Source organism: Haemaphysalis longicornis, unplaced genomic scaffold, assembly GCF_048455015.1.
Source record: "Haemaphysalis longicornis isolate Haplotype H1 unplaced genomic scaffold, Haemaphysalis longicornis Haplotype H1 scaffold_3, whole genome shotgun sequence".
In the NCBI taxonomy this organism is placed as follows: Eukaryota; Metazoa; Arthropoda; class Arachnida; order Ixodida; family Ixodidae; genus Haemaphysalis; species Haemaphysalis longicornis.
In genome coordinates, this window is record NW_027526335.1 from 194,369,687 (window position 1) to 194,396,014 (window position 26,328).

Sequence of the window (26,328 nt, forward strand, 5' to 3'; positions counted from 1 at the left end):
TTAGCACAGTTTGAAGTTTAGTACGCTACGTAACCCGGTGAAAGAGCAATAGACACTATCATGCTAAAATATGTGGCCAGTAACGTAAGGCAACGAAGAACTATTTCTAGTTCTGCTAAGTAATTTTAACGGACTCACCCGCGTGGAAGTTTTGCTCTCGGCGAAACAGCATGTGTCTGCAGTGATTTTACCTCGTTTTTGAGCGCTCGGTGTTCAGTGAGAGAGCTGGGGAGGAAAAATGTATCGGCATACACGCCTACTGCACCGTGCCAGACATTTTAGTGTACGCTCTATTTGTTTAAAATATGCTCACATTCACTGCCTGACGCAGCTATCTAAGAGCTGTCAGCAAACGTATAAAACCTTTTTGTGAATTGCCGCGGTCAGTGTTAGAAAACTGGCCCAAGGCTTCAACCGTCAAAATGTGGTGTCAGGAATCGGCCATTAGTTTTACTCAAAGCAAATAATGTTGAATACCTTGACTGGTGGGCAACGTACTTAGCATTTGCGTCCGACATATTTCCCATTACGAGGCGGTACTTGGCTTTCTCCAACGGCTAAAATTGAAATGAAATACCGACTCACCTGTTATGATGATCTTGCCGGAACTGCTGCTTAGGTCACTTTCACCGGTCAGGACGTTGTGCACCTGGCACCGATAGGACCGAAATGTGTCGGGGCTCTTGACGTCACGAACAATGAGCTCGCCGGTTGGGAGCATCAGGTATCGGCTGTCCAGGCCTAAAGGGAGAGAAAGTGTGGAAAGATAAAAAAGTCCGTTTCCAAAGTTATAGACGCGTCGTGTCACAGAATATTTTGATTGAGTTAAGTACCGGAGAACCACTGATACTCTCCAGACCACAACTAGGTCTAACACGCCCTCAGAGGCAAAATGTATAACGCTGTATCTCAACGAATGTTCGGATGCATTTCAACCATATTCCATCGACTCCTGTTAATACGAAGTCCACGGGGCCGCCAAAAAACTTCGAATTAACCTTAATTTAAATCAAACAAAGCCTAATCAAGCATTGTTTTAGGTCCGCGACATGTCTCCCTTCTTGACTCCGTTCAGAATCTCGACTTTCGTCGCGAAGTCGAGGGTACGTCACGTGTTGCTAAGATAGTCGAGACTTGTCCCTAAAATTAAAGCTTGGAGTGTACACTCCGGACTGCTCTCACAATGCTGTGCCAAACAACAACAAAAGGTTGAGAACCTGAAAAGAGAGAAATGCATAGGCTGGCGCGAGGCTCAACCGGCCCGCCGCTTTATAAACTGCGCGCTGCCTGAGTTGCGATGGCGCCGACGTTAGCACACAACTCGGCGCTATTTTTGTGCCTGAAAATTTTTGAATTTTTTTCGAGAAAGGACGGTCGCCTCAATGCTGTTTATTCGGAAGTACATCCAAATAAGTGATGTGAGAGTTTTTGGCTTCGAATTATCGAGTGGTGTCCTGAACAGGATTGCATGCAAAATTGCCGGGACCAGCACATCACTTTCAATAAACCCAAAATTCCAATAAAGCGACTTTTATTTATCGAGAACCGAATTATTGTACCCTTTCGAGAAGGTGAATGCCGAGCAATACTTCTTTGCTTCAGTTCCTTCCAATGCGTTCCTATGGCACGCACAGGAGGCCCAGGGCGTGGTTGCTGATGTGATATTTATCTCTTGCCGTGCTCGCAAAACGGCATAAAATGCGGTATATGTGAGAATTCGAGATAAACACACTAAAAACTTCAGCTCCTCTTCACTAGGGAACGCCTTGTGGTAGAGCAGTCGCTGCGTTCTGTGAGAAAACTTTCGCAAGCCTCCATAGGGTTTAGAAATGGTCATTGTGATAACCTATTTCACAATAAAAGAGCCCTACAGACTGTAGTTAGCAACACTGAAGAGCAAAACAACTGCTTTTTTTGCTTTGCTTCTGACAGGAGTGAAATAAATGGCGATAAAAATGACCTGATTTCTGTAAGATAATGGGAAAAAAGAACTTTGAGGAGGTGAAAAGGTGGACAAATCATGGTTCTCAGTAGGCGTCAAATTAGCGAACAAAATTTTATTGAAACTGTTGGTGTGCTGGGAGGTTGCGCTACATAAGTAGAGCTTTTTTTCGAAATGAACGAATACCAGAAACGGAAACTAAATCAGATGAAGGTGTAGTGACAAGAGCAACTTGACCAATAAAATAGAACTGAACAGCATACGTCAGATAACGCCCGGGCAACGTTTACGCGGATCGCATTTCGCATCGAACGTGAGCCAGACCTGTTATTGCACGGATCAAAATCAGCCGAATCCATTTTCCCGATTCGTTTACGTCACATAACCAACACGGCTGCCTCCTTGTGAGTGCCCGCCTGATAGTTCGGACTGCCAGGCACGATAAATTAATTATTTAAGGTATTAGTTTTTAATCAATTTAAATCTAAAACTATTTATTCGACTAATTCATTTTTAATTACTTGTAAGCGTAAACTGCCCCAGCTGGCATGTAAAACATATCCCAAAATAGCATTGACAGCGTTGCATTTAGGTCGCGTAATAAAGTTTCGTTGGCCTCTCGAATTCTGTTACGGTGGATTTGAGTCACTCCAAAAAACAAAATCCCTGTATGCGATCGAGACAGTCATGCGAATTCAATGAAACATAAGAAAACTACTGCATGTTAGGAAACAAAGACATACGCCCCTATTTGAAGCCCTTTCTCAGCTATGCTGGGCATGTACATGCTGGTGTCGTCACAAGAAGCTTGTCGTCAGCAGTCATTTACGAACTACTACAGATATTACGAGGAAATGGCAAGGTGTACCAATGAACCAATGGGTATACTAGATATTTTGTTTCTTAATACTTGTCTTAATAAGTTACTGCACCGTATTGTAGACAGGCATTCCGTATGCGGTGATGACATTGTCTTTTTGTCAAGATTATCGCATCATAACGTTTCTACTAGAAAGGGGGCAGCGATGATAACAGTAAACAAACGATTCCACATGCGTTCAAACACTACACGCCAGATCGAAAACGTAGAGAAATTGTCGAAAATGTAATTTTGTACTCGTAATACTCCTGCGAGTTCAGCAACACGAAATAACCTGCAGATGCTTGAAAAGAACGGGAAACACAAATCTCACGGCTACTAAACATCAGTACACATGTGCAGGAAGACATAATGCTGATAACTAGCGATACTCGAGTTTTGCACACAATATTGTCCGGTTTCTTCACCTGTTGCTTAATAGCTTCCGTACGCTGTGGTTGGAGGAGGTTTGAAAGTTAAGGTAACACATTTTCTTATTTTGTACACAGGACCGTCTGCTATATCAGTTACACTTTGCAAGTGATAAATATAAGGAATTTTTAACACAATTATGCGGTCTAGATCTACGAATGAGCTCTTATGCAACTCGTGGCTTGGGACAATGGCTCGTTCCACGCCCACGAACCAATTACCTTTTGCAGTCATTGGCATACAACATTCCAAGCATGTTAAATAAATTGCACAGAATTAGCGGCAATTATGGAACACTAACACGTGCTTCCGTACGTGATGCGTTTGTCAGAAATGATTGTTCTTGAATTCCGTCTGCTATATTGGTGTGTAAATATGCGTGGATTGTCTGATCTGTTCATTTACCTGTACATGATATTGTGACGCTGAACCAATGCGTTCAAGCTCGCTATAGAAGTATTTTATTGTTTGTAATTTTTTGTGATGTTTATCGGCCTTCTCAAAGGTACGGTCATGCTGTATCCCTCGTTTTAATCGCATTGTACAGTCGTCATTGAGCTGCCAATTTGGCTTCCTGGCCCCGTCAAGCTGTATCAACAGTTTTCTTCCCAGGGAGTCCATCGACAATGTATTATGTTGAATGAAAAAATAAATTTGAATTTGACTTTGAATCTGACTACTCCGATTTCATAACTCTTACAAGAACTTAGAAATGTAGACACACTTTAACTGATCTTCCCACCGCGGTGGCTAAGAGGATAACACGTACTACCTGTGAGCACGATCTGCGTGCTGCATTCTTGCAAAGACGACTGTTGTTTTAGGGAAAAGTGGAGCCAAAATGGCCTCCTGCAAACGAATTGCTCTCACGGCATGGAAGCCAAACAAGCCTAAATTTTCCGGTACTCCACACTGGCATGCCTCCCAGATGTGGTCTAGCTTCGACGCGAAGAGCGAAATTTAAATTTGAATATACAATCACGTGTTTTTCTGAAACGGTAATCACTATTTACGATAGGCCAATCGCTTTCGAATCATTTTCTGGAGCATTTTCTTTACGCTGAAGCCACATGACTACACTACCGTACTTTGCTGGTGCTAAACGCTCAATATTTACTTCCTCGTGTCACGCTACCCGCGTTGAGAATATCCTTCACGTCGCTACAGTGCCGCACAACAGCTTCCAATTCAAACTTCATTCCCCTGATGTTGCGTTCTTATATCCAAGTTCGAACCTATTTTGCGTAAACACTTCGACCGCTCACTTCCTGACCATTTGAGCGCAGGATAGCGATTGCTTCGCCAAAATGTTTTTCCACATTTATGATGGATGAGTCGCTACATAATAAAGGAAATTGGGCTCTCGTCTGTTCATGAAAATTTTATCAGGGAGGCACTGCTTTTTTTTTCTGGCATACTGAATCCAATGCAATGGATATCCGTTAATTCCATAACGACTCCCTGCCCGTCCAACGATGCGTAATTTTGCTTTCGTGTTTCCAAGTTGAGAGACCATTATTGGGGGGGTAAAACGCCATCTTATGTTAAAGCTTGTCGGTATCGAAGAAAGAGGTTTGTGTTTTTCTTTCGCACTGAGGTGCTTCACTCTAGCACAGTCAATGTTTTTCCGCCTACATCATCTAGAGGAGACTTTCGCGTGTGCCCAGGAAATCTGGAAAAATCGATTTGGCGATTGCAGTATACCAGACCTTACGGGACAGCAGCTCCCAACAACGGGACAGATCTTGTCGCCGGCCTCAAGGCACGTAAATGCGTGAAAGCTGCGCAATTTTACATTCTTTGGCATTTTCACAACGCTGTTCTCCCAAGACAATACACACTTTTTATCACCCGAAATTTGCGTGCTTTATTTCACGAGTTTACTGTCTCACACAGTCGTCCAACCTCTAAACACTGATGGTGATGCAGTGTGTCATGTCATGGTTTGGCGGTTTTCATTTATGAAAACGAAGGTGGCGTGCTTTGAAGGTAAAGCGGGGAATTGGCTCTGAAGGGGGCATTTTCTTGGGGGAAACCAAGGTCCTTATGTTTCACGCATGCGCCTAGTGAGGAACAGCTCATCGTGAGGCGCACAAGTTAGCAGTTTAAGCCTGCGATCGCGAGCCGGCAAAGGAAAACGCATGGTCGGAAGCGGGCCGGCAGACGTCACTGAAAAAACAAATGCGTCCACCTTCGCAATCGAGATGCGAAGACTGAGGAAACAGAGGAGGTGGTGGTCTTCACTAGCTTTAACTGGTCTTTTCTCAGGTCTGTCCATCTTATCGGTAGATCGGACACTGAATACAACCGATCGCACGCGGTCTGTCTCAACTAGGAGAACACCTGCACGTGAGAGCTTATCCCCGGTTGACTACTGCGCCACGACGCGCACTCTCCACACTTGCTCGTCGGCTCCTTCTCTCCTCGCCAGTTCCCCTCACACTTCATAGCCTACCATTTTACTCCTCTAAACTTTGCTGCGCTGCGTTTTAAGCGACGCCGGGCACATATTAAACTAAAGATTAAACATCTCCGCTGTTAAAAGGGCGACGGAGGGCCGCGCCGGAGGACGGTAGGCCGCTTTCACACGTGCAGTAAGAGCCACGCTGAGGAGTGAAGGTACAATCTTGGTCACAGTTAGGGTGAGCACGGGAGCGCGTGTCATTCCGTGCGCGGGAACCGCCTGCCGGCGTTCCCGGTAACTTTACACGCGCATCACACAGCCTCGTTGCAAACGAACTGCGCATGCGTGCGAAGTTACCCGTAACGCCGACAGGCGGCTCCCGCGCACGCAATGACACGCGATCCCGTGTTCACCCTAACTGTGATCAACATAGTACCGATTGGAGCAAACAGGAGATTTCTGGCGATGTCCAGCTGGGCGAACGAGCTTCGAAGGGTGGTGGTCGAAGGGGGTTGGTCAAGTGTTGATGGGCACAGCCGCAAAATTGAGCATAGTCAAAAAAACAGATCAACAGAGGGTTCAAATAAACTTTCGCATTCACATCCTTGAAAGTTCCGAGCCTACCTCGGAATTTTTAACACATTTTCCGCTCGAAAAAATGCTGTAGGGAAACGGGATTACAGGTTTGCCATTCGATGCTTAATCGGAATTCTGCGTGTAATTATAACATTGCTGGCCAGCCGGTGTATTCGGGTGTATTTTTCAAGTTCATTTCGAATTACATTATTACGGACCGCCGGCGTGTCAGCGTATCCCGTAGCTGTTAATAATCTTCTTGCTTTCTAATGGTACTTCAATCAGTCTACCTATAGAATACTCGCAAAGAAATCCCCTTCCCAGTTATTTGTTTTCGGTGGCCGATGCTCTAGCAGATGTGGCGTCAGAATGTCGTTTCATCGCAATTTTTCTACAACTCCTTATACGGTCTTAAGGCATTCGTGAATGTTTAGAAATTTTAAGAATTCAAGAAAATGCCAAGAGAACTTTCACTGAGCAAGCTGTGTAATGTAGTTGATTCCTCTGTCATAGGAATCAGTAAAACACGAAAGTGAAACGTGCAGCGAAATCTGCAGCTGAGCATAATTTGCGGGTCGACGGCTGTCTTGTAGGTGTGCTTGGCGACCGAAGTCCCGCTGGCCTGTCCCTTCGGTAAAGGTGTGCTGGCGTCATTTCCGTGACGGATATGACGTCAGTGAAATCTTGGGGTATCCCGGCTTAAAACACATTCTTGTTAAAATATAAAACCCGAAAAAGAACAACCCTAAATATAACCTACTCTTTGGTACTGAAGGTTGCTTCCCCGCAAAAAGACCCTGTGTGCAGGCGTGCATCCTCTAGAGACCACTTGCTTCATTGCACTGACGTCACGTCCGTGACGGATATGACGTCAGCGAAATTTTCGTGTGTCCGGGAATAAAACACTTTCGTGTTAATAAGAAAATGAACTTTCAGCGTGAGCTGGCGAGGACGCCAGGAAGGGAGTGAACACAAAACCGGCGTGAGTTTCTAGAGCATACGATAATTATTTCTTCGTTCAAGAAATATCTGTAGATTGAGTGAAGGTCAGGGGTTGTTTCTCACAACAAAATAAAGTTGTTTCCCTCTATTTTGTGAGGAAAAATATAGGTCACCTAAGTGTATATTTAGCAGCGATCCCCGATGCCATCTCTAAAAGGTCTTCGACAAGCATGTTCTTTTTATCGACCACGTGTGTTTTGGGCCGATACGTTCAGGTAATAGTTTTATGTTTGCTATGCAGTTTCAATCTAAGGCAATAGTTATTAGCCATGATATTTTTCTCTTCCGCGTCTTGTGGTTACAGCATGTCAAACAATATTTTACAATGAGCCTCGAATTACACTGCTTGCTCAAACAGTATCACCGCCAACACTTTATGATTGCGGTTCGGTGACAAGCCGGGCTCGGGTTCAGTTCGCAGAACCTAGGGACTACAAAATTCGATCATTTTCGCCTCTGCGCTAAGTAAGTAGACTCTCAATAAGCAGAACTTCTAGGGACTGAAAAAATTAGGTCCGTTCAACAGGAGTTCTTTTTACTGAAATAGATGTGTGAAAGTGCAAATTCATGTGCGTACACACCTTTAATACCATTTAATGGAACTCTAGGCACTATAAGGTGAGTGTAGCTGATAGTTTTTGAGAAAGCAAGAAAACTACAAGAGGTTCAGACGCAGTGTTCACAAAATTGATTTGCAACAATGAGTTGCTGCCCACTACAAAATGCATCAATTATTTTCGTTTGAGTTCTTGCAGCTGCATCTTCATGGAGGCTCGAGGCCTCAACTTCGCGAGTGCTTACGAGCCACCGAGTTTAGACGACGTCAACGCGGTAATGAACCGCGAATAGCACCGCGATGGCACGAAAGAGGCGGCACGAACTGAGCCCTGTAACCTAGGCGCCTTGAAACGAGACCGAACGACTGGATCAAGAATGGCGGCGCTGGCGCATTCGTTGCGCTAACACGGCTGACCACTAAGGAGACGAGGCTTACGAGGCCAACCAGGCTAAAAAAACATGGAGGAAAAAAAAGCCACTAAACAGCCGGAACTGTCAAAAGGTGATTGTCATGCCAAAGGGTTTCACAAGAAGTTCCTTTTCTGGTTCCGTTTACACGGTGACGCGGAAATTTAGTTTCGAGTACCGAGAGTTCTTTTACGTTATCTGAATACAAACCCAACCAACTTACGGGCTACTGTTCCATTTAAGCGGAAAGTCCGTTTAAGCGAATTCCGTTCATGGAGATTCTACTGTATCTGCAAATATGAGAGGAAAGGGTGTGCACTATCAAGGCAACATTGCGTTTAAAGGAGTGCGCAGTGAACTCAGAGTAGGAAAACTTAGATAAGCGCGCAAGGCCGAACAAGGCATCAACATACGTGATACCGCCTAGCAACAGACGCGCAGCCGCGTCTTTCTTGCTTACTCGGCACTTTTTTGGTTCGCATTGTCTAGCGCGCAAGACGAAGTTTGCTTGCTCGGCAATTCCCCCGTTCAGAATATTCCCAGGCATCCGTTTGTTTAGGTTGGCTTCCTTAACTAGATTGATTGATTGTGGGGTTTAACGCGCCGACGCAATGCAGGCGATGAGGCGCGCCGTAGTGGAGGGCTCCGGATTAATTTTGACCACCTGGGGATCTTTATCGTGCGCCGAAATCTCGTACACACAGGCGTTTTTGCTTTTCGCCTCCATCAGAAAAGCGGCCGCCGCGGCCGGGAATCGAACCCGCGACCTCGTGCTCAGCAGCGAGCTTCCTTAACTAGATGGGTTTTTCTTAGGCTCCATACGCATCCTTCGAGGGTAATAGAAAGACGCAGGCAACCAAAAAAACAGTGTTCCTTAAACGTGAATTGCAGCACCACAACGCGCATAAATTTGAAGAAGCTGGAACCAGAAAGCGGAGTCTCCGTTCAGTGAGGAACATGTTTTAAACCCCGTTACACCTGCGCGAGTTTCTTCGATTACAACCCATGCATTAATTTAGCTCAGTCAAACAGCAGTATATCACCCGTCCCATTCTTGAAAATTCGGCATTGCGTGTACGACATTAACTGCCACTCGTGTTCAACAATGTCTGTTACTAAGCAGAAGCGCTAATGTTGTCCCTGTCTGGACAAAAATTTACGAACTCTGCGGGTAACTCCTTTCCATATGGTTGGCTTCCCAGCGCTCCACAACGTATATCCCTCCCAGGCATGCAGTCGGCCAAAACTAAACTTCGACGAAGTATGGTCTGGGGTTGCGCAAACAGACTCTTGCCTAATTTGCCGGGAGCGTTGCACCGCGTAATACTATTTTTCTAGCACCACCACTCTTTTTCGCAAAACAAAAATGGTGAACGGTTTGCCTGACGCAACGCCGGGATATCGCGCGAATGCAGAACAAAATAAACGTCAAAAGCGTTGTGGAATAGCATCTACTGTGTTACTATGTGGGTTTAACACTTCGTTGGACTCCAAAATCTGCGCACAAGTTCCACAGTACGGTACAGATTTATTGTGGTCGGCCCTTGTAGAACTTACGCCCAGTTTTTTGCCTCCATATTTCAATTGATTGCCTGATGCATCCACGAGCATGCGCTAAGCTCATAAAGCGCTGTCTAATAGACCATTGCGGATATGTGCTATAGGTCGGTATGTATCGATTTGCTAGTAGCAGCAACGGCAGTCTTAGTCCCCGCTTAGCCGAACGTTGCACTTTTAGGTCTTACTACGTCAGCCAGTGCCCGCCACACAACCAGAACTACGGCATTTTCAGTGGAAACGGTTAACAGTGTCGGCCCTGAATGTGTAACGTCACCCATAACGTCCGGTGTTTAGGTTTAGCAATAGGTAACCTTAAAATTGAAATTTAGGTTACTGCGAAGCACCGCCATGCTTATTGGATTGTGGGTAAGAGATTACAACGTCACATCTCGAAGGTTGAGGTAAACGCTAACGAAGTTATCTGATAAAATGCATTAACCCTTCTTAGAAGCTGTCTAACGACGGTGACGCCGCAATTGTGTCCGCCGAAGCATCATTGAGTGTTATAAACTGGCATGCAACTTCCGAGCTGATGTCGAAATATGTGTCGAGTTAAGCTTACAAACGTACCTTTCATAATTTCTGCCCCCCCCCCCCTACCCCGGCAGAAAATTCTGCATTTTCCTTCAGTTGACTTAGCGGGGATATGTTCCCTGCTGTTCACCACACCAAAGTTATTTTGGGGCAAAAATTGAGACCAATGTAAATGTTTATAAAGATAGTCCACATAACTTAAACCAGCACGTGCATTAAGCGTCATAAATGAATTATACATTTCGCCGGTATAAAAAGTATCGGTACGTATTATCCCGCGTCTATGCGTGGTCAAACTTCTTATGGTATTTTATAATGGGGAACTGTTGTACCTCCCTTGTACCTCCCGGCCTTGTAGCTCCCGGCTAGCGCATGCATCATGCTCAGAACCAAACTATACGAACCATTACTTGTAGCCACTGCCCTGGTAACGCATGAAAACATATTCTTTCTAAGAACATTTTACCCGTTAGGAACCAGGCAGTTCTTGTGGGTGCGCATTTCCACCAAAATCAATTCATCAGGAATTTATAATGGACAAAATATTGTCAGTTGACGTTGGTTCTTTTCAACCGGTCATTAAAACAACAATCGGTCACTGGATTCGGCGACAAATAACCCAAACAAGGGGGTATTTTCCTGCTACATCACTGTAGAACACTATAACACCTGTAGCGTAAAATTGGGACCTTCTGCAGCCCTCACTAGAGAATAAACGTTTGTCTGCTTATGACGCATAAATGCTTTTTCGTGTTCTTGATTGCTACATGAAGTATGTTTTATTGTATACTCAATTATGCTATTCTTTGGAATCGAGAATGGCTATGAACTTATTTGCTGGCTCCAATTGAAGAAGTTCCTCCGCGACAGTTTGCCATGACACCTGCTTCTATGCAGTTATCGAACACTGTGTGATGGAATTGTCAAAATTTGTAAAATACTTTCTTTATACTCAATTGTGCCATTTTTTGTGCTCCAGAATGGCTATGTACTTGCTTTTTGGTTACAATGGTGAGACATTTCGCCATTTCCAGACATTTCGCCATGGCACCTGCTTCTATACAATTATCGAACCTTGTGTGCTGGAATTATCCAAATTTGCAAAATAGTTTCTCAAACCCCTGAAACTATCATCGGAACGGTGCTTCTCTATTAACTAGTATTATGTCACTTCACCAAATAAATGGACGCTAGTAGCTCCTAACGTTTAACCTGCTTCTCCAGCAACCATATCCTCTAAATATAATTAAAACGCTTCCTTCGCTTTGGAGTTTCTATCGCAGTCCTAAAAACCTGAAGTGATGCCTATCCACGACACGCACGTGGAAAAATCTAAAAGCTGAGATGTATACAAGTACTCACTGATTGAACTTGAAGCGGAATAATTTCAAAGATATTGGGGTTTACTCGTCGAAGCTACTCCTAGCCTATGAGACGCGCAACGGGAGAGCTCCAGATTAATTTCGACCACCCGGGCACCTCCTGAATTCACCATTAGGCTATACATCCACTTCCACGTTTGTATAGAATTAAGATGCTGTTCGCTTCCAGAAATTCTTCTAATTGGCCAGTGTGTAGAATGTAATTGTGTGTCTCAATGGTGCTGAATATATTATAAATACACGGACAGTAGACGAAAATGAACTGCCGAAGCACATAAATTCCATTTTCGGTGTGACTCCTGGAGCCCACTGTGCAGGTTCAGTACGATGTGGTGCAGTAAAAAGCCTTAATTGACCATGGGCTGAGCACACACAACCGGTTAATGAAGATGACAAGGGCCTCGGAAGCCATCAGCCCCATTTATCCTAAACTGCCGCCATTCGCAAAAAAAAGGTATGGTTGAACGTTCCAGCTACCAATGTAGATCCTGCTTGTCATTCGGACACACTTTCATTTACCACACACAAATACTGGACCTGAGTTACACTCACAGCCTATGTCGTAGACATTACCTAACTGTGTGGCAAAAAATCGCAATTCTTCACTGCTTCTCTTTGGTGTAACCACAACCAAAACGCCGGGGTCGGCGGTATGCTCTGAAGGATCAAAATCTGAGTGTAAGGTTCCTACACAGCATTCCACAGCTTTACTGTTTATTGCTTAGTTTATTGCAGTGGGTTTTTGTTAAGCCATTGCGTTTGTCATCAGGCTGGAAAAACCTATCGTTACAATCCATTAAGAATGAAATATTGTATGGGTTTTTTAGGCAACGGGTGCATTAATAAACGAATTGAGTGTTAAAAAAATGTAAGTTTGAATGTGGTCAGTGAACAAACTAGTTATCAGGCGCTTACTTGGGGCATTGCTTTTATTGAAACCCTGAAATTATAAAGTACGGCCCACCCACCGAAACAAGCTCGCAATAACTTCCGCATTATGCTTGATTCTGAACTCGCAAGGAGGTTAAAAGTGTTCACAAAAACATTGCTTTTGTATGCATTTTCTGCTGACAGCTGGGCCAGAATTTCGCCTCTTACCGTGTATAGCACGCATCATGCCGGGTTACACGTTTATTCTATCAGAAGCGATACTCGATTCCGAGCCTGCCTTTTCAAATCACCCGCCTGACTGCCTCTCGCGGAGCGACTCTCGATACATAGCTATGGTCGACCGGGTTTCCGCAAGTGCGCCGCGGGCGACGCAATAGTGCCTCAACGTCGCAGCGTTGCAATAGCGTGCTTGTCGTTTTCTGCGGGAACGACGAATACAAAAAAATGTTCCAAACTGAAGCAATGGATCGCGTGTCTTAGAAACGGGGAAAGAACGTATTTGCTGTTTCCTTCAATAACTATCCGGAAACCGCGTTCGTTGAGTAACAATAAAAAAAATCAAAGAACGTTGAGCCTACGAAACCTTCCAATAGCGGGGCTGCAGTTTCGACTCAAAGGATGCCGACGCGCTGACACAATTAGTGATCTTTTTTTTCCAGGGCGAATTCGGGACTCGGGTTCACATTAAAGCCCTCTAACTCCACCCCCCTTCTCCCCTCAGAAGTGCGAACGACTGTTTTTGCATTAACAAAGTGGACGAAATGGGAACTCTCAGATAACTTTTGAGGGCCACCACTACAAAAAACAAGAAAGGCTGTTTGTGTACGATTTGGGGAGCCGCAGATATCAGGACGCACTGACCTGTCGCAGAATCGCACTCGTGTGTTCTGTCGGCTACAAGTAATAGGGGGCATTGGGACATCAAAAGAAGTCATATAGCTCTCACGGTTGTCACTTCTAAAAATATGCAATTCAGTATTTCATGAAACATGACCTTTTAGAAACTACTCACACTGTTTTTTTAACACATACCAAATGGCGTAATTTTATCAGCTGTTTAGAAATATATACTTGAGCGAAGACTAAACTGGCGAGCGGCCAATAAAAGTTGGCAACTGAGTACTGTGGAGCTACAATCATCAGAAATCAACAGAGTTTTAATGGATTTTAAATGTAGGTGACACCTGCTCGCTATTTTGCGTTTGCGTAAAGCCTGGAAAGAACGCGTAAAACAACAGATTGCCACCTGATGTAGGTTGCGGCGCAGGTTTGCCTTCCTTCTGGGATGACATTTCTTTGTTGCTGTAACATACATGTTCGGCATTTTATCTGACTATCGGCAGCGACAATGCCGTCTGTCGGTATAAGGCAACAAATCATCTGGTGCGGCTTTAAGTACCACACCAGCGACAGCGCCGACGTAGTCGGTTGGAGGGAACAGATGACGTCCCAACGCCTAAGGAATCATGTGGCATTTCTTTCAAGATGAAAAGCGTTTCCACAGAGCCACAGATTATGGAACTGACAGCACTTATACTAAAAGGTTATTTCAGACAGGAAATGTCTCCACCCCAGCGCTCATCCGCTGATTCAGGAAAGTTTTCATTGTTGTTGACAGTCCACTACGAATTAAAACTGGCTTAGTTGATGGGAAATGAATGACGATTAAGTTAGAACAGTAATCGCGTAAACTGAACAGTTTGAGCAGAAGACGGAAAGACCATATTTTTAGATGCGAAGCATCTCATGCTTGGGGCTGTGTCCCTCCCTCCCTTGTTTATGTCCGCCGTCCGATCTCTACAGCGCATGCGTGTCTCTTCAGCCCCGTCACCGTTTCGGCTGACGTCAGTGCAGTCTACTATAAAAAGAAAAAGAAATAGGTAGGCGGCGCCCGGTTTTGATTCCATGATTCTCTGACAGCAACGGGAGGTACGTGGCGCTCTTCCCACTGCGCTACAAACCGAGGCGGGAGCATGCGCTACGAACGCGCCTTATGTCCTTCACACATTCAAACTACTTCAAGAAGCTACTGACACAACGAAGGCACGCGAAGCTGAACGTCAACGGAAACGACGAACTGAAAACGTTAGAGGAGGACGTTGAATTTCCTGCGGGAAAGCTGTGGCGGGAAGCGGCACGCGCCTTGCCCCTCAACCAGAGATGAGGACGAAGAGGGCGGACAGCGGGGTAGGAGCGTGGGCACGCAATAAAGAAAGACGAGAACCAGGAGGTGTTCGATCAAGTAACACGGGTGTCGGTCTCTCCGCTGTCTCTACATTTCTCTACATTTCTCTCTCTCTACATGGGGGTTCACACTAGGTTCCCATTCGGGCTGCGATAAATGAAGCAACATAACGGCAACACAATGGAACCTACACGGAACTCCCATGATGCTTCGCATCTTCCTCATGGTTCCCCACGGGAAGATGGGGTAATTTTTCTATCCGTGTTTTTGCGAGGGCTTTGGTTACACTAGCAGTGACGGCTTGATAACTGCCGGCTGAGCCCCAATAGAAGCAACTACTGCAATCAGCCATCCTATGCGCGATCATGACAAATTCCGACATATGAGTGCGAAAAGTGGTTTTTCACTGGCACACTGCGCTGTTGACCTAGCGCGCCCAGTGTACAGCTCTTGGCGCAGGCTTCAGCTGTTGTGTATCTTGGTTGCTTAAGTTCAAAGCCAGCTCGTCTGGCAGTCATAGGGACCTTGTACATGCAAACCAGCATGCATGGAATTGGTGTAGCTGATGTAAGGTTTTCCGTTAAATAAAAAAATTCACTGCTACTCGTATTACCATCGGACTGGTCCGTAAAGCTTGACGACGGTGAGGGCTCATCTAAAATGTCGAAACGGTTTGCCAGGGCACGAGCCGCAGTTATGGCCCCCTTCCCTCTTCGGAAGATTTTCGGCACGCTGATAGAAATCGTAAAAAGGAGTTAACGCGGCCACTCGGCGCGTATTGATTCACGAAGCAAATAGCGCGTACAACGGGACAAAGAACGGCGATGCACCACGCAGCGCTGACTGCCAACTGAAAGTTTTATTCAGAAGAAAGAAGATTTTATGCCGGTGTTGCAGATAACACCTGAAAACATAAAAATAACCGACCGAACGAGTGATTGTGAATTTAGATGCCTATCTATTTCAGTAACCACGATAAATGTACATGATAAGCATTTCAAGCTTTAGCCATTCAACAAAAGGGCTAGGAATGCGTCAGCTCATCGTCTTTTTATTGGTTCGAAACAGAGATAAGGTATCTAAATAATGCTCGCTCGGTCTCTCTTCCTCTTCTTGCACGTGTTATATAGGAAACATGTGTAAAACTCCCTTCCTTCTAAATAAAACTTTGATATGGCGGTCAGCTGTGTGTGGTGCCTCGTCTTCCTCAATAATGTTTTTGCGCTGGTTTCCTGTTTAAGCTACACGATTCCCCAAGGATCCTTCGTGTCCCAACAGAGATCCTCGCATTCTTTTTGGGTGCTGCTTTGCAAGAACGGCACTTTGCAACTTGAAGTCTTTCCAGCTCGCAGGGCTTTCAGCGTGTGTTTTGGCAGCACGTTGCCTTCATGTTGCTTCCGGCTGCATGCGCCATGTGCCGGCTGGTGCGTGTCATGAAAACCGTTTTAGCGTGCACCTCCCAAGTGAACCGCAGATTAACCGGGTGCTTTACTATTCCGAAAAGCATGTGAGCTGATTGAAGTGTGAGATATTATATTTTCTGCGCAGTTCTGAGGCCACCTGAGTTTCTTACACGTGAGGAACGCATGCGTGGGCACCGACGATGCACAAACGATGATTTCCTCTACCAGCACTTTCGGCACGCGCGGCTTCATTCAGGGAGTACGTGCCAACCTACCATTAGGCACCAGGCTCCAACTGACAGGCTCGAGAATAGTGTTTCGAACCGCAGAAGGGCTGTCGCCATTATATAAAAGGAAATGCACCTCGGCTTTTTAAAAGCGGAAGCTTTCTTAGTATGACCAATGGCGTCCCGTCAAAAACTGATGCATTTCCTCTTAAACCGGTTGGTCGACTAAAAAGTTGTGTTATGATCGCTGGACACACCACGCTTGCGTGAAACCTGGATTCTGTGCCAAAGCGGTTACTTGTAAATCGCGAATAAGGAACGGTTATAGATAAGGCCATACATCGATACGGAAGATGAACAATAGTAAACATTTATCTCATAAACCACGTATTGGTATACATTTAGATCATTCGTGAAAGACTTTACTTAGTGCGCGAAAAAACCGTCGCACGGATTCGTTCTTCGTTTACGATTGGGGTCTTTGAGGGTGTGATGGTCGATTGTACGCACTTTCAGCGAACGTTTGACGCACTTTGAGCGAAGGTTTTGACGCACGTTTGGCGCAGTTTTGATGTTAGAAACCTTTCGCGCCTCTCTCAACTTTTGGGGGAAAGGAATGGTGAAGTTTTAGGTGACTACCTCTTGCGTATCCAAAAGTGCCTTAGTCACCAAGACCACAACGGGGACAATAGGAAGTCTGTCACTACAGAGATAAAATATCGAATTACAAGAATATGGGAAGTTGAGCCAGATGGTTGAAACCGCTTACGCAGACGAAGCACCAAGAACGTAGCGTCCATCCGCTTCCCTGCTTTCTGGGCGCTATTCGTCTGTTTGCGCCGTTCTGTACCGAGATTATTGAAATCCAGGAATTAAAGCAGCGGCCAATATGAAATGTTGAGAATCAGAAGTAAAGTACTGAAATCCGTAGTACACTAGGAAAACGTAAAATAGCCCAGAGTATTTCAACTTCTTCAGGATTTTCGCCAGGGTAAATAAAAACCATGAAACACTGAATTTTTAGAGCTGTGCCTACTAATTATGGTTTTCAAGGTAACATCCTCTGCAGCCACCTCATTGGTCAAAACAATTTCTTTTACCGTCGTTAGCTAACAGGTGAGCTGCATTAATGACAACAAGTGTAACAATGCAGATGTTTCAATGTAAAATATATTATAAATGAGATGCGTACTCTGTATGAGTGTGCTTGTTTGTTTAAAGCAATAATAAATTTTCACCCGAATTGATAGTGAAATAGCTCACTTTTTTCTTCCTGTTACCGTATTTTACTCCTTGTGATTTCCGAAGTATTCATACCAACACTTACAGCCGGCAATTATTTTAAAGCAAAGCTTTAGTGTTCTAAGTCATGGCGTCTGTAAGGCGAAAACGCCGCAGTGAAAGGAATAAAATTGGCTCCAATCCACCTGCGAAGCTGATTGGAAAGCAAAGTTTTACTACAATTGCCCACGCAACGTCACGTATTTTCACACGTGGTTCTACAAAGAGTGAAACCAGAGATTCCGCACACCGTTACTTGGAAATCGCGGGGGCGGCGTCCCGAACGCTGCAGCGTCGGCCACGGCTGGGCTAGAGCGGCGGACGCCGCCGCTGGAACCTGGCCGTGCGTCGGCAGAAAGAAAATGGAGAGGAGCTTCTTTCGAAGATGAGGCAGCGGAACCTAGCCATCCTGATGTGCCAGCTCGGGGCTACACCACCGCACGACACTAGGGCAGACACGGAAACGATTCGGCATGTGACGTTAGTGATTCCCAATTAAGCTGTTTAAAACTACTTAGTTTAGTAAGTATGAGAATTGCTAGAAAGCTGCGGGAACTATTAAAATCGCTGTTTCTGAGAATCAGTTGCTCTTTTCGCCTTTTGTAATACCTGTTAAAACACAACCAAATCGGTATTCACCATTTTGGAAAACGGAGACCCATTCGTGGCAAGCAGTGCACAAAAGGTAAAGTTTCTCTAGTGGCTAGATGCCTGTATGTGGTCTCTACATTTTGCTTTCCCACCCTGCAAACCAATCCTTAACGTATCTTTGCCGTACGACCACTTAGGTCCGGCGGGTCCGGGTTAACCAGGAGGGGCTGTCGAACAAGTTAATCAAGCAGTGCGAAGGAAGCGCGCAGTGGACGTGGAGGTGCACCAAAACAGGCCCAAAACAACCGTCGCTAATGCAGACGACAAAGCCGTTCCGCGGATGCACCCGCCGGCGGGGAACGCGGGGGAGCTGGGTAAATTTGCCGCGCCATCTACAGTGTGCTCCGTGAGTAAACCCCCCCGCCCCCGCCGCGTTGGGAGTTTATAAGCTTCGCGTTCGACCATCGTGGTGGTTTGACGGATGGGTGCATGATTTCTCCAGCACGTAGCGTCTTTCCTGTGGAAGGTGCACTTTCGGAGTCACAAGTTCACACGACACAATTTCGATTTCAACGTTAATTGTCATGCTCTCTGGGGCCTCAGCCCTTAATTTGGATCTGTAATCAAAGCATCGCGCTTCGAGGTATCATAACCATACGAGTAGCAGGACCCCATCCCCCAGAGGGCAGAGAAGGTAACGTTAATGTCCTGTGTACGTTTGACCGTAGCTGTAGGTGTTGAGCGCAATAAATATTCGCCAGATTATAACCAAGCGTTGCAGGTTAATGGGTAATTCTAGGATTGGTATAAAAATCCTAACATTTGGTGCATGAAACCCTCTCGGTAACACAAATGAAACAAGCTCTTCTCCACGTGTCAAGATATACTTGCCTGCATTTCCGAGGGTCCCGATGGTGACGCCATCGTCCAGCACCCACGACGTGACCGTGACGTAATCTTTGACCACGGGGGGCACGTGACAGCGGAGAACGGCGGAGTTGCCCCGCACCACGTACACATCGTACACGCTGGCCACGAACTTCTCGAGTACAACTAGATGGATTCAGAAAAGGACAGAAAGAGAAAGAAAAAAATGATCAAGTACAACGCCAACGGGAAACCACTGTTAATGCAGACTGCCTTTATCAGAACGATTTCCCAACAAAGGCAACATGCTCGATCGTCGCGTTCGAGCTACCGACACTAGGCCCAAAAATCGAACAGGCCGCACCCTCCATCATTGCGACGAGAAAACACTGGAACAAATACTGCTGCTCCTGTTGAACACATAGTGAGCAACAGTTTCGCTTGCGGGATGACTAGCGTTGCGAACAAAAAACTCAACAAGAGTGTCGGCAAAAGCGAGGTACAGTCGGGATCAATCATCGATTACCGGGCTTTCCAACCTACACAGTGGCCTTTTTCGGGACTTTGGAGATACAAACAGCAGTGCCTTCTTCCCCTCGTTTTCTTGCATGCTAAAACCCTGATACAGCCTGTAACACAGCGTTGCTGCTTGTTTATTAGCCACCCGAGCCACCTTCGAATTGATCCCGACTGTACATACAAGCAAAATACTTTCCCAATTGTTAGCACACATGGCACGGTTGATAAGTGCCACGATTATTTACTGAAGCAGACACTAAGCAACATACGGGCGGAGAGGGGGAACAGGGCTGAAGATATGACCGTTTTTATATAACAATACAATCCAATTGCAAGGAAAGCTAGTTAGAATAGCCACACTAAGGATTAATAACTGCGTCAACGAAAGAGGCGAGGGAACTGCATGGAAGAAAAAAGCAGCACTAAGCAGAGGCAGTGCGTGCGTGTACCAGGTGTACACAGAAGAAACAAACGAAAAAATTGGCCGCGTATCTGCTCCTTTCGTTGCAAATTTCGTCAAAAGACGATAGTTTTTGTAGACATTTGCCAAAGAAATACCCCCTTTTGCTTTCACGCTCACCTCTCATGCTGTTCCTGTACCGTCGTGCTCATTGCAAGGTAAACTCACTAAAGGTTTGCGGAAAGCGATTTGAATTTACCGCGTTCCACTGCTACAGGCCGGGTTCCTCGATGCCAGCGCTGCAGAACGGCGGAGACGCGCGTGAATGGAGGCGGCCGATTAGAAGGTTTATAGAGCCGCGTCGCCGTGCTCCACGTGCGTTCCAAGCAGAGCGTGGAACTTAGCTAGTGGAACCTTTCGTTGCTGTTGCCACGTGAATTTTCATATGCCGCCAGGAGGCGGCGGTTTTCTGCAGTAGATGTAGAGTATCATTTGCTATCTAAAAACCAAGCATTCATGAATTTTTAATAAAGCAACACTGTAAATATCCCTTGTGTACTAATTTCCTGTCTTATATTTGCGTAATGTCTTGTTCTTGTTCAACAAAGTTGACAAGTATGAACATATAAACCGGGCTTAGACGTTTACATGAGGCTGTGAGTATATAAGACTATTGCGCAATATCAATTTTACTTTGACCGGGTGGCTGAATCGGGTCACAGACAGACAGACGGACAGACAGACAGACAGACATACAGACAGACCAAAATTTCTGGGTTTAAGAAACCCAAGAAAGACAATCGTCTTTTAAAAAAACTGAAGCTCCTTGCACCGCTGCCGTCCCGCTGGCCATACCACTGACCCTCGAAACGCCAAGCGTCTGAACAGTGCCCTTGTTAACATGGTTCAGCACATGTTTTGTTTCCCTTTATCTGGTCGGCATTACGAAGCAGGTCACATATTTTTAAGCCAAATATTTTCAGTCACGTCACGCAATGATTCCGGGTGATGCGGACTTTATTAAGGAAAACATTCAGGTAATTTGATGCTGGTGCTCTTCCCAGGCTTCCATTAAAGCTTGCACGTGCAGACGACGTGTTGCACAAAGAGGTATCTGCGGCATGTGTTCTGAAACCTTGAATAAAAGGCCCATTGAGAGAATAGCCGCAGTACGGCGACTATAACGGTGAACTGACTCTTAAAATGGCTGATGGTGAGAACAAATAAACGTACAGTAATTAAGCTAGAAGGAATACTACAAAAATAAGAGCTGGAGGCTATCGAGCCCCGGGCTCCCAGAATTGGAGTACAGCATGGATTCCTGACGCCACTACGGCTCTTTTTGTCTTGATAACATGGTGCTACACCACTGAAAAATATAAAATCAAACGCGCCTACAATAGTAGTGCGTTCACAGACCTATACTTCAACAATCAGGAAGACTCACGCACGCTTCAAGAAGGTGCAACCTTTCCGGCGTCCGCGATTCAGCCGCATGGACACTATTGACAAGCAAACATTCTTCATCAAAACATGACTCTGTGGGCCATGGCGCCCCGCGTTGCGGAGGAACTTCGTGCTGGAAGGCAATTTTCAACGACGACACCTCGTTATGTAGCTGACTAAAAGTGTACTAGCGTATGCACTGGGGCGCTCAACTTGGAAAACCGCAACAACTGGTACACGCAGCCGTACTTACAATGAGAATCACGTTGCATGTCACGTCATTGAGCTCCACGTTAAGGTGTTCGCGCATTCAGATTGAGTGTAGGGCTCACAGTGTACCCGTTCAAGGCAACTTACCAGTGGCGATGAGAGCTACCGTCACACAATTAACGGTACAGCCAGCTCGGCGTGCAAGTATTCTGACATTTCCGGGCGCATCATTGTGCTCAGGTTCATGTATTAAGGATGGATATTACCTTAATAGTTCATCTGGGGTGTTGTAGTAATCGGTGCTATGCTATACTTGTCAAATTATTTGCACATTTTGTGCATGACCGACCGCCATCTTGCTGTTTGCCAACTTGTAACGTCGTGACCTCGTCAAGCTGCTCGAGCTTTTAGTCCTGTACTGCTCGTTTCGAAATTTAATAAAGTTCATTGATTGATTGATTGATTGATTGATTGATTGATTGATTGATTGATTGATTGATTGATTGATTAATTGATTGATTGATTGATCGATCGATTGATTGATCGATTGATTGATTGATTGGTTGGTTGGTTGATTGCTTGACTGCTTGATCGATTGATTGATTGATTGACTGATTGAATGATTGATTGATTTTGTGATTGATTGATTGATTGATTGGTCTACTGATTGATTGATTGATTGATTGATTGATTGATTGATTGATTGATTGATTGATTGATTGATTGATTATAGGCTATTTTACCGTCCAGAATAAAACTACCCCTTGCCAGAAGTAAACTCCATGCCGCCAGAAAAGAATTGGACTTAAAGGTAGCCTAGCTGGTAGTACAACCGACAAATCATATCGTACTCTTCCGGCACAGATGTGACTGGAACAGGACAGCTATAACGAGACTCAGATGCTTGTCTTGTTGGCGTAATGGTGTGATGTACGCAACCCCTGATGCGCGTAATACACTTGCTCAGCCAGACAAAAAGAAACAGTGAGTTTTATTACGCTGCGGTATCCTCCATTTCCGATGCAATAAATGTGGGACATTTTCTAAGGGGATGTTTAGGTGAAGTTTCCAATCATTACACAAAAACATGGCTGCTTTTTGTTGTCAAGCGAGTAATAAAACTTCGGCTCGGTTGCAGAATACGGTATGATGTTGCGGCACTCCCCGCAGTATTGCTCAGCCCCTCAGGCTTTGTAGCCATATTTCGAGCTCAGTAATCTCAATCGAGCCGTTATTTTACCGAGCGAGAAGGCTCCAGGGAGAAACGAAAAAAACTGCGCCCGACTTATAAAACGTCGATACCGCGCGCTTCCGTTTCCGGTCGACATCCGGTCGAAGGACCAGGAACATGTATCTTGTTTAATGCTCATCATTACGAGTGCTTCCGGACTTGGCGCACGTTTCACGCATCGCTGATCCCGCACGCCTCGCTTTGTCTTCGCCACTACGTTTTTTGCAAGCAACGACAATTTTTCAGCGCTTTCTGCTCACGCGGAGAAGCAACGAACGTATTTCTTTTTTTGTTTTTGTTTCCTATAGCTTCGCCAGAGGGAGGCACGTTATTTTCGAACCTTACAGTTTGCTTCGGCGAAGATCGCGAAGCTTTCTCTAATAAAATAAAAAAATGACTAACGGCCAAGTCATACAGCCCGGCGATATAAAACAAAGTATGTCCCAAGAGAGGAAACACTAACACCGCCTCCGAAGATGGATTTTCAATACGTGTTATCTAAAACAGGAAGCACGGTACGGAAGATACACGCCATCTTGTATTTTTGTCGAAATTGTTTCTTCTGTTTTTTTAGTTCCGTTTGAAGGCATCCTCTCCTGCTGCGAAGTGCTTGCAGATAACTATTGATTGAAACCTAATAGCACTTCGGTTTTTTTTTTTCTTTTCTGTTTAAGGAGGCTGTTTTGCTACATCTAGCATTTCTGTATTTTGGAGAATTGTCGCACGTTTATCGGGCTGCGGGTTGTAATACAAGCAAGAAAAGGGTGGAGGCCGGGTAGGGGAGGCGTAACGCACGCTGGCGTTTTGTGCCTAACGTCGTCTGGGTCACTTAGCGCCTCGGCCCTCAGAGAGATTGCCGCCCGTCGCCGTCTTCATGCCGGAGCCGAGTGAGGACCAGAGAGCGCGCCCCTGCTCTCGTAACCAAAAATGTCGTCGACAAGTTCGCCAATTTAATATTTTTTTAGTGATTCCTCTTTGGTTTTTCTTGGTGTTACAACTACATTGGGATTCAAGTCATTTCTCGACTTTGCATTATTGGCGTCCCTCCAATGAATGGGATATTCTTACTCTTTCGTGCCCAAATCACATTCATCGATTTTCTGTATGGCGTCGCTACTGAACTCCCTATGACAACTACGCCTTCGATTTTCAATCCCTTAGCATGTCTGTGTCCACGTCTCCAGTGAATTTTCAATAAACTGTTGCTGTCTTTGACCGTCTCTCTGTCGTAATGTGTTCTCTGCTGTAAACGCCAAAATATTTGTCAATGCTTACCTAAATCAGTAACGAAGTCTCCTTCCGGCCAATTTTATCTCTTCGAAAATACGTGGGTCACCATAAGACCGGGCGTTATTGAAGGAACTACGACGCAGTGTTGCAGTTTGGTTTTTATTCTGACTTTTGCGAGGTTTCTATTTACGAACATTTGCTATCATTTCGGGGTCGAATTCGACTCGCTTTATTGGATCGAGAATACCTTGGGTTTAAATGTAGAGGTGGGGAATAAAACGCATTCTTTAGCGTTCTGGAGTTCAGCTGCTGCCCAAGTTGCTTATCCATCTATACACGCCACAGGTATACGTCTTCCCAAGGAGTGGCTATGTATCTTACAATACAATGTACGATATTACCACTTGCTGGCTTGACACTTGTGAACTTGCGGCAAGATCCCATACCTCGTGCCAGTCACCTTCGTTCGCTAGCGCATAGACGACGGAGAGCCCCATTTTGTGTGGTTGTCGGGAAAAAACATTCAGCTAGGAAAATATATATTTGCGGTGATGTGCCCGTGATAGAGAAAGGACAGCCGCGATAACCGGACAAAATAAGGATACGGAAAGGCTGAGTCGGCAGTAGCTTCAAGCGTAGCTCAAGAAAACAGAAGCACAGCGCAGACGTATTTACGATTGTAATAAATAAACGTACATGTCATCACGACTATGCAGTATGATCATCTAAGCTTTGGTGTACCACCTTGCGAACGTTGCCATGTCTGACCTATTTCGTGCGATGTCTACAAAAGATAAAACTGCTTTCATGAATAACGATAATAGTCTGATGATCTATCACTAATCTGCCCACATCCTTTCTCCTCTTTTTCTGAATTTATTGACCAAGGCAGAACTAGCTCAATTCTGCCGTTCTCAACCGCGCCTTGCAGCAGTGTGTTGCAATACAGAACACTATCCTCTTAATGAAAAGTTGTTTCCTTTTCTTGCGCAATAAAAACCCGCTTGCGTTCGTTATTCTAGCCTTTCTGACTTGGAGAATGGTCTCTGAGTTCGAAGCAAAACTCGTATGAAAGTTATTTTAAACGAAAATTCCTCTGACCCCAATGCCTCACGGAAAGGGCGAAATAACCCGCCGCGGTGGCTCAGTGGCTAAGGCGTTGCGCTGCTGAGCACGAGGTCGCGGGTTCGATTCCCGGCCGCGGCGGCCACTTTTCTGATGGAGGCGAAAAGCAAAAACGCCCGTGTGTACGAGATTTCGGCGCACGATAAAGATCCCCAGGTGGTCAAAATTAATCCGGAGCCCTCCACTACGGCGCGCCTCATCGCCTGCGTTGCGTCGGCGCGTTAAACCCCACAATCAATCAATCAAATCAAAGGGCGAAATAGAGAGAAATTGTTATGGGGTACACCGCATCATCCACGAAAGTTGCGCGGGCCGCGATTGACAGGAGGCTCGTGGCGATGGCCAGTGAGCGGAACGAGCTTCTCAGGGTGCTGTCCAAGGCGCTTGCCACGTGGGGATGAGTGCAGCCGCAGAGTTCAACACATAGTTCAACCGCAGAGAAACACAAGGGCTGGGTAGGCTTTCCCTTCACATTTTTTAGAAAGTTCAATATATACGCCGTCACTTTGTTGCCTATTTTTCAATACACCGAGTGGGAGGCAGTTTCCTCTTAACCCGCGAAAAAATCAAAGCCCCTTTCTTGCGAGAAAGATCGCTAAATCACGAAACCATCTCCCACGCAACCTGAGTCAAAGTCATAGTCCAAACTTAGCAAACTGCTTCTACCGCGCCGCAATGGCGCAGTTGGATAGACGCCGCCTTCATAACAGGAGGGAACCAGTTTTGATTCGAGCCATGGAAAGCGTTTTTTTTTATTGGGGCGCTTGATGTGCCTTTGTGAAAACCCATTGTGTAGGTTGGCTTTCTTGCAGGCCGTTTCTGCAGATACGACGGCACAATTGAGGCATTGAAAGCTTTGTTTTAGAAAGACGGCGGCGTGTGGCCTTGTATGTTTGTGCTCACTGCTCTTGAATATGATCAGTACACCGATGGAGAATGGTTGATTCATCTTTGGTAGCAATGGATAAGTGTTTAGTGCCCAGCGAATAAGCTTTACTGGACGAAGCCTGTCAAGTGGTCGGTTTTCCCAGTCAGAGAACACCGTTGGAGCACTCAGCCGTCTCA

General features: G+C 45.5%; 1 protein-coding gene across 1 annotated transcript in view; it reads right to left on the minus strand.

Moving 5' to 3' along the window:
* Positions 1-26,328, minus strand: part of LOC144175920 (cell adhesion molecule Dscam1-like) — a 474,324-nt gene that overhangs the window by 157,140 nt on the left and 290,856 nt on the right. Inside the window, exons 4-5 of the mRNA XM_077704992.1 lie at positions 19,127-19,288; positions 586-741 (exon numbers count right to left, since the gene is read on the minus strand). Of these exons, the coding sequence (XP_077561118.1) occupies positions 586-741; positions 19,127-19,288 (318 nt within the window). The remainder of the gene's footprint in view (positions 1-585; positions 742-19,126; positions 19,289-26,328) is intronic.